Source organism: Lethenteron reissneri, chromosome 26 (genome assembly GCF_015708825.2).
Source record: "Lethenteron reissneri isolate LAM-NWPU_2019-01 chromosome 26, ASM1570882v1, whole genome shotgun sequence".
In the NCBI taxonomy this organism is placed as follows: Eukaryota; Metazoa; Chordata; class Hyperoartia; order Petromyzontiformes; family Petromyzontidae; genus Lethenteron; species Lethenteron reissneri.
Window position 1 is genome coordinate 22,131,735 of NC_083804.1, and position 13,626 is coordinate 22,145,360.

Genomic DNA, 13,626 nt, shown 5'->3' on the forward strand with positions numbered 1-13,626 from the left:
CCTGGATACAGGAGGTCGGGGGTTCAATCCTGACCCTAACGATGCCTATATATTTGGAGTTTGCATATTCTCCCTGCGATCGCGTAGATTTTTCTCCGGGTCCTCCAGTTTTTACCTCCACATTTAGAATCAACATGCGTTTACAGTATTTGGCTACTATAAATGTCCACGTGATAACCAACTTCGTTGAGCTATCATTTGTGGCCAGATCGCTTCTGAAAAAGAGCTATATATCTCAGTGGGCCTTACCTGGTAAAATAAAAAAAAGTTTTTAGTTTACAAGTTAAGTACGATTTAATCCGCGTGTGTGTAACTTAACCCTTTACCGTCTAAATAAATGTGAGAGTTTTCATGTTTAGCTTTAAACTCCACCAAACAACTTACAGAATTTCTCATAACAAGTTGCATTTGATCTGGATTTGAAGTTTTCGTGACTGCAGGAATCCATATTCTTTGGTTCCTTCGGTAAAGTGACGTAGGTATAAAATAAAATAAATCACGACGTTTCGGGCACAACACAAGCGTGTGCCTCAGCAGCAGACCATGCTTTCCCACCTGATGACGGACACTTGTGTTGCGCCCGAAACGTCGTGATTTATTTTATACCTACGTGACTTTACCGAAAGAACCAACGAGTTTGCTTTTGCTGTAGTTTATGTAATTTTGGGTTTTTTTTGGCTTTCGTAATATTTGTTGAATCGGGTTACTCTTGTAGACAGAGATGATCCTTTTACTCTCGATTTCTCACCTGCTGAAATAGAATAAAGGTAACTTGGTACAAAGAGATACTGTATCAAGGGAATAGGAGGAGGAGCATTCAGAACAATTGGGGAAATCCCCTTGCTTTGCAATGTCTGTTAACAATTAAGGGCTTACATGCTAATCTAAAATCCTCAGGAATGTTTTTGTTTGTTTGCAATGCTTTCTAAAGCGCTTATGCACACGTGTATGGAACCTGATTGACTTAAGTTTAAAACAACTTGGCTAGCTTTGGTACACTCTTGCAGTGATTTCATCATTACTGATGGCATCATTACTGATGGCATCATTACTGCGCAATTGATTGTGTCACAGATTGCTCATCCATTACATAAGGATGTCAATTACTGTTGAAAGGGCTCAGATGTACCGGTTTTAAACTGTTTAAATGAGGCAGTGTTCATCACTCAGCCAAAGTACACTGTATGCTCTAAAGAGAACATTAAAGACTCAATGACATGACTTATCACAGCAGACTACTGTCCCAATGTCAACTCTAAAAACTACCCACAATGATGAAATTTGAAAACACAAAACACTTCCCCAATGTGGGAGCTGAGCTTCTCCAAAACTCACACGATGCATGATCCCAATAAAACTACCAACAACTTTAAAATACAAATCACACCTCGGATGTTACGCAAGCCATTATAAGCAGCGCTCGCATTGTCGCTGCTAAGCGTTTCGTCTTTTTGCAACAATAACTGTGGGGTTGAGCAGTGGGCATTCGTGGTTGGCGCACACACGGTGCTATAAACCCAAGCAGGGGAGATTTCACTACAGTGGAGAGCAATATCTTAACCCGTTCCGGGTCTATCCTTCACCGACAGCAAACCGAGCCAGCGCGGTGAAGCATGGTCAAAGCACCCCAATGACCGACACAGCATCTCGGCATGATGGGGGAGGGGGGAGACCTTCATCCAACAGTGGATTGACCGTGGCCGGCAATGACAGTGACGATGACGGGTGCCGGGCATGTTAAACCCGCTAATCCTTTGCCAAACTGTGAGGTGCAGCAGCACCATTCATGGGCAAGTTGCAGCAGCTCTGATGTAAAATTCCGAGGAACGAATTTCAGGGAATACCCCAAGGGGGACAAAATCTCTCAACTGGTTGGGGGAGGTGGGAGGGGCGACACACTCGTGTGTGCTACCGCAAAAAGGGAGAAAGAGCGCAGGGAGAGATCAAGAGCTCAGGCAATCCCAAGCCACCGCACCGCAAAAACCCAATCGGAATGCGTGTGTCGGCAGCAAAAGTGCGAACTGGGTGAAAGTACTGTACGGCGTTATCTCCCTGAAAATAAATTTCCCCTTCAGCAACAAAAACAAGCGGAAGTGAAATAACTTATTCGTCGCACGTCTTTTTTGTTTTCAAAGAGTTCTTATTTTTAAATCGCGTGTTTTCTCGAACGAAAATATGTATACGTCCGATGTAATAAAATCTCTGAAAGGTAAATATGCGTTCGTCTTTCTTGTTGTTCTTGTTACAAATATATGTGCGCAGGCAACCAGCCAGCCAGCTGGGTAGGGGCATATTCTGTAAAATAATCAGGGAAAGCGTGAGAGCCACTCGGGGAAAAAAAACACAATCGTGCACACCTGCTCAAGCGTAGCCAAGTGGCGTCGGAACAGCGCACCCCCTCTCTACAAGATCCTAGCGTTAAGCGGGAGGGGGGGTCAATGTGAGATGAGCTGTACACAGCTGGAAACATTTAATCTAGAAGTGTGTGAAAGCACAGTCCTGCCCAAATCCAGCTTCGATGACACACTCACAACCGACCCATTTCCTCCGGCTGGCTCTAAGACGCTTCCGTGCGAGACTTACACGATGTTTCTCGATGTGCGAGCCCTCTTATAAGCTATGCTAAACTTCTGTAAAGTCACCATCGAGGCTCCTCTATGAAGCTCCTCGTATGGATTGAGGTTTCCGTATGAAACCCTGCAACATGGATCCTCTATGAAGCTTATGGATGAGATGTGCATGAGGGTTCTCAAAGCCTTTAAACACAATTAAGACTTCTGCATGATATTCATCACTGTGGCTGCTCTCTTACGCTTCTGTATGTGGCTTCCTAACGAAACTCTTCAACGTAAATCCTCCGAGGCTTCTCTAAGTTAAACTCATATTTCCCTATGAAAGTCATCATTCAAGCTCCTGTTATAAAGATTGTGTACGTGGCTTCCTTACAAGACTATTCCGTGTGGAACCTCTGAAGCTTCTGCTTAAAGCTCCGCCATTAAGTTTCTTCTTGAGACTTCAAAGTGGAGCAATGATTATTCTATTCGACTAAGCATTGCATCCGTAAAATCAGTTGTCTGCACGCAGAGTTAAAATGCTTCCACCAAATGGGTCGGTGGAATTGTCACGTAGAGATTACGTAACTTAACTGTACCACTCTGGTTATCCACATGAGACCAATGATGCACCACAGGTATGGTTGTGTGTGTTTTTTGCGTCAAGGGTCTATTGCACAACACAAGGCACAATGACAGGAGGTTGAGATGGCATTTGAAACGAATTGTGCCTTTAGCAGGTAGGGTGTGGCCAGCTACCATGCAGCGTTGTACTTCATAACTTGAGAAACAATCGCCTAAAACACGTTTGGGCACCTGAATCACATCACCCACAATCGGGTCCACCTTTTCCGGCCTCACGACCCCAATGGCATCCACATCAGCCCAACTGATAAGGTTAACAAGTAAGCTGTAGATATTTTCCCTGCAAAATAAATTCGTTCCTGGCCCAAATAAAATAATATACGCCCTAAAACGCTTCCATATACAGCACACACACACCCCCAACGATCTTAAGCATGCAGCTGCTTTTGTAAGAGATAATGACGAGGGACAACTACCAGCTGGAGGGATCACACCCACAATCAGCATCTTATTTGAAACCTCGCCCTTGCTTTTAAAAATAACATTGTTGTCAGCTGTCTGAATAATGTATACCAATAGCAGCACGGAATGGAACTCATGTTGTAAGAAATATATATTGAAGAGGCCAGCTGATATAACTTGGACTCTTTCCTACATCTGCTCAGAGAGAAAACACATTCTATTCATCCTATACACTGTCATCTCTAGAATAAATATCCCAATAATCATCTTGAGAAGGAAGCTTTTTAAGTGACCGGTTGGCTCATAGTATTTGTTTGAAGTGATAGGACGTCTGGATATTTTAAGCATTCGTTTCACAAATGTGTGACAGCATGACTCGGACCCATTAAAATGACATGGAGCAACCAACTGTAGATTTATCCTGGGCGTGTACACAGAGGGGCCTTAGCCATTGGATAAAGTCCAAATAAGTGGAATGGGTTTATTGTTGCTGTTTGCACTCGTGCTATATCGAGCTTCTTGTTGTTTTTGGCCTTTACTAGATAATACAGGCAAACAATAAAATACAACAAAGGAAATAATGCATGTTTGCATACTTTTGTTAACATCTACCACTGGTTGGTAGATGAACATGTTACACCAGTTATGACACACACGAGCAATCATATGAAGTTTTTATGTTCATGGAAACTATACCTCAATGACCGTCGCTTTTCATTATAACATTATTCTCCGCTTTACTTGTTTCTATACCATACATGTTTATGTACAACAACCATTTTGTCAATCCACTGCTGCATGAGGGCCTCCCATTGGCGTGCGGGTCATGGGGGTTATTTGACCCAACTTAACCACGCTCGTCAGTGCGGGTCATGGGGGTTATTTGACCCAACTTAACCACGCTCGTCAGTGCGGGTTGAATGTGAACAGCATAGACGCTGGAGCATAGCGACGTAGTCCCACAGTCTATAGCGCCCGTTACGCATGTTGGTGACACGTGGAAGCACTATCTTGTGTCAATGCCACATAGCTGTTGGGATCCGATGACATCTGGAGCATTCCAGATTATTTGGTGGCAGGCATGGTGTTGTGAGAAAATTATTTAACTAGTACAAAGTATATTCTTGGTTCTTTTGGTAAAGTCAAATAAAAGGAAAATAATAAAAAATAGAACCTAATAAATGTAAAAAAAAATTGTATTACTTTATTATTTCCCTTCTACGTGGCTTTACCGAAAAAAACAAGAATATGAATCCCTGCAGTCACAAAAGCTTTAAATCTAAAAATAGTACAAAGTACAGACATTTTCTTGGCATTGCTCTACGCTACCATCTCCAAACTCCCGACTTAGTTGCTCGCTAGGGCCCAGGTGAAAGCCAGAGAGGTTATGGAGGTAGAGACCGCAAACCCAGGTGCTCACTTCTTGCGCCCGTCGGGCAGGAACATGCTGCTGTTCCTCGCGTCCTCGGGCGCCGCGGCCTCCGAACTGCCCATGGTGTCGATGGCACTGTCGCTCTCTCCCTCGTCCTGCGTGTCGGCAGTGAGTAGCAGCAGAGGGCCTGCTCCCCAGGTCGGACGCGTCTCCATCTCCCCGTACATGATGGCGCTGCCGTTGTTGGCGGGAGGGCGACCAGGACGCATGTGACGCTGCCGCAGAGCTACGGCTGCACGTGGGAAGGCACAGGGGAAGAAGAGAACAGAGGAGGCATGGGCATCAGTATCCGGTTACCGACGCAGCAAACGTGGCAGAGAAACCCAGAGCAGTTCAAACGCAGCAAGAGCCTCCCGATGATACCTGGAATCTACGCGTGTGGACACACACACACATGCTCCTCTCTGGGTAGAGGTGGGGATGTGTATGTAAATGTGTATTATGTATGTGCCACTGCTTCATGTGATAAAACTGAACGAGTGAAAAAATAGACTCGGATATGAGAGTACATCCGAAAATAGATCATGCCTGGACCGAAGAAATGAGCCAGCCCAATTAAAATAAAAAAGCGTCTTGTTATTACACGCTTTTATTTAACTCACTCTGTCAGTTGTTGTTGTTGTCGTCTCCTCAAATCTTGTAACTCAATTATTACCCAATTCCCAATGTGCTATCGACTGCAAACTTGGAATAATTATGTCATACTGATGACAATACTATATTCTATCATAAAAAATGTAAAATATATTTTTAAACCATCTTTTTTACATGTTATGTTTCGGCTTGGATCTAATTGTCCACGTTCAACTCACGTTGGCTGTAAATCACCACGCCCCTTACATTATGGCAAGCCTCAGGGCCACTTTCTGGAGTCGTGGATATCTGCCATACCAGTACGGTACATTTCATTAAAGCGTGTTTTAAAAAAAGTATTTTTAAATATGACTTATATTTTGTTTACTGTTGTACCCGCCGCAGGAGTCCCACTATGGGTGTGCGTGTGCCCAGGAGCGGGGACCGACGGCACAGTGGCGACATTGTGCGCGTCTCGCTCCTATCCACCCACCCCCCCCCTCCGAGTAGGGGGCCCGTTGTTCTATGCACGCGTTGACACAGAGGACAGGTGAAACGGCGAGCGCCAGCCAGTCGCTTTCCGCAGTCGTTGCGAGGGGGACGTCTCGCATTACGGTGTCCCCATGACGAGGTTCGGTTTCGAGGATGAGATCACCTTGGTTACAACACCACACCATGCACAAGCGTGCAAAAGACCTCGTACAGTTTTCAACAAGACGCCCATGGGGAAAAGGGACATCACTGTGCTCGAATTAATGTCACCGCAATTAGTTTTTACGAGTTGTTATGAACGCATAGGTTTACACATCGTTAATATAAGCCAGGCCAAATCGCAAATATACTCCGGTAGTTAGCTTTAATTTTTAGACTACCTTTGAAGACTGAATAAAACCGGGTGACTCCACTGGCTTGACAGCTTTGATGGAATGTAAGGCACACCTTATAGCAAGGGCCAGGCTGGCTCACACTGAACCTCGAAAAAACACCCACACCACCACATTCACCACTGGCAACATGGGCAGCACTCTGGGTAGCACTTGACGAGTTATGCGCTGACTCATCCACTCTGGATTAACGATGGTGCGGAGCTGGAAAATATGCGAAAGCAAACTAAAGCTGCCAAAAAGTTGCACCATCAAACATTTATGTGTGCCCAAACGACTCGCTGTATAAGTCGGGTTTGCCGTACCTGCGTTTCAACGTATGCAAAGCGTGATCCAAAAATAGCACAGAGGTCATTGTCACGGTGGTCTTTGCTGCTCTTATTGGGAATGGTATCAAGAAACTTACGACAGCTGTTCCACAGTCAGACGTAAAAACACGGGCACGGCCAATGTCAGATTCTAAACACAGAACCGAGACCACGAGATCGCTGAGAGACATTTATAATTAGCAGTACTTTGTTAAATCCTGCCTGGCATGACGGTTTCAGATGAGGGAGTCATTTTCTGTAATATCAAACCACAGCATCACCAAAGCTTACGTTATGAATAGCCAATAATTTTAATGTGGTCTGCACCACAGGCGATATGCAAATATATACCGCTGAAAGTTTTTTTTAAGTATAATTTGTTACTGCTTTTTTCAACCTAAGCAAGACTGTTGCAAACAAGGTATACAAGTTTATCCAGAGCTCGTTCATAAAAGAGGAATAATAAAAAAGTTAACATAACAGTAACTCTTTATTTACCCAGGAAGGTCTCTCAAGTGAGTATCAATATAGGGCAGTGATCTTTTTCAGGAGAATCCTGCTTGAAATGTTTGACCAATTCCCACTCAATATATTTGTACCATGGGAGGAAACTGAAGTATCCAGAAAGAAAGAAAAATCAGTGAGGCAGAAAAACATCTCAAATCTATGAAGACAAATTAAAAGGGAGTTTAACTTTAACCCGTCTATTTTGTCCTGCTTCCTTAAGAGTTGGCTCCTGGCAAAGAAAAATAAAGGCAAGCAACAAACATCAGACTTCACAGAAATTATCTGACACGTCAATATGAGTTTAACAAACATAATTTGCTTGTGCAAACAAGCAAGTGTTTTTGCAGCACAAAAGATGAATTTGACAAGATACTTGTTTTTGTGTTTTTTAAGGGACTCGGGGTTGTAGAAAATGCACAAATCGTGTCAACAGGTAGAGTCAGTCTCGCTCCCCCCTTCAGTTTTATGATGTGCACGTTCGCGTGTGTGCAGCCAGAAAAAAAACGCTGAGACTTTGAGAATAGTTAAGGTTGTTTGGACAGGCTTTCTGATAGTCAGGAAATATCTGAAGGCAGGGTACAACCCGAGCATTATCAGCCAGCCACCAGTTTCCTGCCACTTACTGCCATTCCAGTTCGAGCCAACTTTAGTTTGACACAGCCCAAACATAAACATTCCCTTCTGGGCCCTGCCTTTTCACTTGTATCTTTGCCCAATGTTAGCAAAAGGTCACGATGCATTTTATTCAATGTTGATGCTTTTAAACAACTTAATTCAAACTGGATGTTTTTTTTCAAGCCGGTATACTCTGCAATCACACTACTCTTCAATCACAACACACATCCTCACGCAAAAAAGCAAATCAGTGCAACGCAGGCTTAATTGAAAAACACAGTTCTTTAGAGAAAAGTGACAGCGTTTGAATTAATCAGCCAGAAACCAAATTGCAGTGTTGGAACAGAAACAGAGCGTGCATGTCTTTCAAACTTTTTTTGTCCACATTACCTCTTAAAACTCCCGCAGTCGCACAAGGGCCTATGAAAGCAGGCACCATGCGAACAATCCTTACCCAGCTGAGACCCCCCCCCCCATCAACCGAGACGTGTGGGTAAACAGACGCCCTTGGCAAGCCATGGCAATTACTGAACATAGACTGCACGATGGGTCGCCCTTACCCCTGGATCTCTCTCTCTTTCCCTGGCTTGCTTTATATTACACCAGCCTCAAAGAGCGAAGCTGTTTTTTAAAGAGCCCGCGTTTTGTCTTTTAAATATCCAATGCTTTGAGAGTGAGGCATTGGCTTAATGTCTCGGCATGTATGACTCACCAAGATACATATATCTAAACGTCATGAAGTTATCCATTTAGTACTTTGTTTAGAAACAACGGTCATCAATTATGCATGCGTCATTTACACAGCAGCACAACTATGCAAAATGGCTCAAACCACTGTCTTCACCACCAACATCCAAAAAGTGATTATCTTGATAAGACATCTGACATCAACACAAGAGGGTTCAACTTACAGTTTTTGCTGTGACATTGCGTCTGACATTGGTTTTAAAGGTCAAACCAGTTACTCAAATCAACTGGGCAAAATATAGAATCATAATTTACAACCATTTTGTCAATACTGTACAGGGTGGTTCAGATGTCGTGACCCCCATTTAATTATGTTAAACGTCTTTTTTAAATTAAGGTTTCTTTAAAATAGAAATGAATATGCAGAGGGGAAAACCCGTCAGGGGTCAATAAATTGGCGGGGGGGGGGTCACAATACATCTGGACTGCCCTATACACTGATGGATGGTAGCCTTCCCACACCGTGTCGGTCATGGGGGTTTCTTGACCATACTTGACCATGCTGGTCTATACAGGTTCGTGGCAGGGAGGGGGTGGCAGGACCAGTTTAAATATCGCTCGCCGCTGATGTTAGCCATGGCCAAGAGTCAAGCCGAGGTCACTTGGTTTCATCGCGCCTAGTGAGCTAACAACCACTGCAACACGGCTCCACCACATCCTTATGGTACTGTACTCGCCATGCAACTGGAATATGTTGTGCACGGCGGTGGTTGAGGTGGAAAAAGGACAGCCACCCACCCTCGATTTTTGCCACGCAACTGTAAAGCGACGCTATTAACTTTGGTCAGCGATTGGCAGCAGTGAGCTAGACCTTCACGCATGCCTTAACTCCATCCCGACACATTAAACCCTGGGGAAATAGCTTGCCAGTATGTAAAAAAATTAAACTTTACAACTGAAGGTGGGGTGTGCATATACATTGATGCACGAATTCCCACTGCAGCCTGTGTAACGCGACTCCTCTAAACTGGGATGTCCTGTTCTAAGGCTCAAGAGTTGCACTGCGGGGAAGAGTACAATGGTGCTTTGAATTGCATGCGTCTTCCTGTGTTTGCAATTGGGAGTTAAATATTTTATACACACACACACATGCAAGCACATTGTAAAGGTAATTGCAGTGCTTAATTAGTTTCTTTGGTGGAAATGTGATGTTTGCGTAACCTTGCATATTATTACAAGGAACTGGTTTCGCAGTGTTTTATAAGCACAAATCAGGGTGGGAGCAAACTGGTTTGTTACGTTTGTTATTAACATTGCAGTCGACGTACACAATAGGCAAAGGTCATGGGGCAAGGGCCATCCTTAAGCTGCTCTGAAGTAGGTCCATTGACTGAAACGTTAGCAGACTCAAATATATATTTATGTTATGAAGGCAGTTGTCATAAACGCGGTTTGTTTTTAGCATACGTACTCAGCAGTAACATAAGTGCTCTGCTGGGAAAAGTAACCTTCCATAACGATGGAAAATGTATCAGTTGAATCATCACTTCTTATGGCTCACTGAACAATTATTTCACGTTCGTTTTTTTTACTAAACTACTTACAGGAAATTAAGCGGTAAAATGTGAAATAGTGTACACTCGGCCAACACATTTGAGTAATTACTGTGTATAATTAAAGTTTATATAACTCATCAAGTTTGTATAACTCATCTATTAATGCAGAATAACCGATTGTTTCAATACGCAATGCCGCCGTTAATTATTCCATTGGTATTTAAGTATCCCATTGATTACAACAGAATGTGTCCACAGAGTGCACAGTAGTTAGGAGTCGTTTGGGAAGTACTGCAGCTTGTTCTGGATAGTATAAAGAAAACTCAACCTTGTGTTTTCTCTTCGCAAGCTATCACGTATCACGGCCCCCCTTTTATGTCTAATGCTGCCTTTAGCCATCAGAGACTCGGGGTCACCCGGGATCATAGCTGGGGATTACATTAGCATGTGTCCTGGAGGGCAGGAGACTTTTAAAAAGGGGTACTTTGAGGATGAGGGTGATGATAAGCCAAAGCAATTAGCACGTATACATTGATGTAAACACAAGACACTCAGTCACTAGGTCAAGGCGTGGGTAAATTGGGTTAATTCCCCTTCCGTCTAAGTTTGGGAGAGGGGAAAAATGTTGTTCTGTCTTTAGTTACAGCCCATGAAGGCTGGTGGTGGTAACTGGACCAAATGGCCAGCTCTTCCATACGTAACTAGATGAACTGAAATAACCAAACGACCTTCATGACCAAAGCGGCCAAAACTGAAATCATTATTTAATACAGTACTGCGTTTATAACATTGTACGTACATGGTCCATCATTGTTTGGGTACAATAGTGTAAATTCCATTGCTAACGTGCACTGACCACAGTGGTGAAGTATGGTCAAAAAACATCCTCGACTGGCACGGCGTGGGGGGAGGGAGGCCCTCATCCAAGCAGTGGATTGACGAAATCAATGGCATTGTAATTGAGGGCACTTTAAAAGAAAGGAAATATCATTTGTGGAAACTATCAAGGTAAGATTGGAATTCGGTAATGTTATTTGCCTAAACGAGATGATCACACGCCATTGTGTGATATCACACTCAAGCAATAACAATTGCTGTATAAAAGTCAAAACAATAGTCATACCAATAATACATTACTATAATAGGGCCCCCAATATTGTTTCTTTTTGGAACACACCATAAAGATATATTTATTACCCATCAGTATGGGACCACAAAACTCCGTGGGTAGAAGAAAAAATCATGATAAATTATCATCTTTCATCGCCTGCCATTCTCTCTCCACTGCTGGCTTCTCGCTCTCCTCCCCATTCGGATGATGATGCCATCACAGCAGCAGCACCGGCTACTACAGGCTGGTCCAGATATCTTGTAACCCCCATTTAATTATCTAAAACGTTAAAGTTCATTTAAAACGTAAATGAATATGCAAAGGAAAAAATACATAGGGGTCAATTAATTGGGGGGGGGGGGTCACAAGATATCTGGACCCCCCTGGTACAGTACGAGTTAATCCTCTGCGCTGTCAACTTTTACCCAAGTTTAAACACAACACAGCACATTCACTCTCTCGTTTGGCTTTACATTATTATACATTTTTATTTTAACAAACTACAGTACTACAAGCACTGTCGTGCAACAGGAGGGTCAAAGCCCTCCTCCTCCCCCCCATCAATCAGCGCAAACATCGTCACCCCAGGAGCCGCATTCACAACACAGCGACATGTTAACAACCGTAGGTAGCCACACGACAATGAATCACATCATCACCACCATCACCACCACCACCACAGTCGTGAGCCGTGCTCAATCCACTGCTCGATGAAGCCCACTTTTCCAAGCCGTTTCCATCCCTCCCGAGCCTACGATGCAGCAACATCATCACCGTCAACATCATCATCATCATCACAATTGAGCCACTGCCATCGTGAGCCATCGTTACTCCCAATGAAATACCCCACGCGAACACTCACCTCAATCAAGCAGCGAAGTCTCCTTCTCAGCCGTGTGAAGCGATCTTCTTATGGAACCTCCGTGTCCACCCACGCCACCTCTCTCGTCGTGTCTCTCCACCACCAATAATCGATGGGTAGAACAACTCGAATCGGGTCGACACGCCCGCCACCACCACCAACAACAACACAACAGGGAGCGCAATCGCTTCCTCCTTCCCTCCTGGCCTCCCCCCCCCCAACCAGGCTCCTCTTGCCCGAGTGAGTAAGAAAAAAAAGTGAAACTTTACGCAAAGGTGGGAGAGGCCAGGTGATTGTTGTGCCCACCCACCCCCTGTAGCTGGTCGTGTTAAACGACGACACTTCAACTCGCTGGCTTTTCGGCGTCTCCCGAGTTTGTACGACGATCACTCGCTCTCTGCTCCGTCCGCTGTTCTCTTCCCTCCTTCCTTCCTTCTCACTCCACCCCCTCCGCAAACAACGCCACCTCCTCCTCCCGCGTTATGCTGCACAACTTGTCCGCAGCAACGTCTCAGCGTGAATAAAACACGATCCTGCTCGTCTCGGCGGGAGGGGAGGAGCTTCGGGGAAACCCGAGTCCGTGCGACGGACCCCGCCACCACGTGGCTCAGCCCCCGCTAGAGGGCGCTCCAACGTGGGCCACAAACTCGAATCATCTTACACCAGGCATGTCCAAAGTCCGGCCCGCGGGCAGATTTCATACGGCCCGCAGCTTCGGTCTTATAATGTGTTATTTATGGCTCGCTAGCTCTGTCAGAATAAAAACATCATAAAACTCGTGGAAATTTAAGGCATTCTATACAGTTTGTTCAATGTTATTTGACTAAATGAAAGGCAGAATTGCTTTTTAGAGTTGTTCCCGTCTGCCTGAGTGGCTTTTATTTGGTTACATTGTCATTTGAAAAATAAAGGTGATTGTGACAATGAAAATTGTTTATAACAGTGTGTATTTCCACGTAACTTTTGTGGTTAAAACAATGTCAAAAGGAACTATTGGCCCCCGGGCATCTTCACTTTATCAAATGTGGCCCTCTTTGCAAAAAGTTTGGACACCCCTGTCTTACATCATTGGAACCTCATTTGCCAGTCCAACACCATGTGAGACTAGGCTCTAAGGAAAGCTGTCTCGGGTGTGGACCAATCAACTTCAAGGACAGTGCATACATTATCAGAGTTATATTATTTGTTTGCATTACGACTGCAGGTATTGTGGTCTATGGCTTTATGCAAACATGACTCCAGTAAAAAGGTGTCAGTTTTGTTGCCAGATAAAAGGGTAAAAAAAACAATTATCGAATCATCTTCTTGGTTCTTTCGGTAAAGTCACCACGTAGAAGGGAAATAATAAAAATAAACATAATAAAATACAATTCTCACGACGTTTCGGCCATAACGCAAGCAGCCGTCCTCAGGTGAAGAACAGGGCTGTCGGAAAGACAGCGTCCGAATGAACACCGTTGTGGCCGAAACGTCGTGAGAATTGTATTTTATG

At 44.2% G+C, this 13,626-nt stretch overlaps 1 protein-coding gene across 1 annotated transcript in view; it reads right to left on the reverse strand.

Moving 5' to 3' along the window:
* Positions 1–12,593, reverse strand: part of LOC133347869 (rab11 family-interacting protein 4-like) — a 33,390-nt gene extending 20,797 nt beyond the window's left edge. Inside the window, exons 1-2 of the mRNA XM_061560584.1 lie at positions 12,135–12,593; positions 5,020–5,263 (exon numbers count right to left, since the gene is read on the reverse strand). Coding sequence (XP_061416568.1) covers positions 5,020–5,240 — 221 coding nt within the window. The 5' untranslated portion in view covers positions 5,241–5,263; positions 12,135–12,593. The remainder of the gene's footprint in view (positions 1–5,019; positions 5,264–12,134) is intronic.
* Between the last annotated feature and the right edge of the window lie 1,033 nt (positions 12,594–13,626).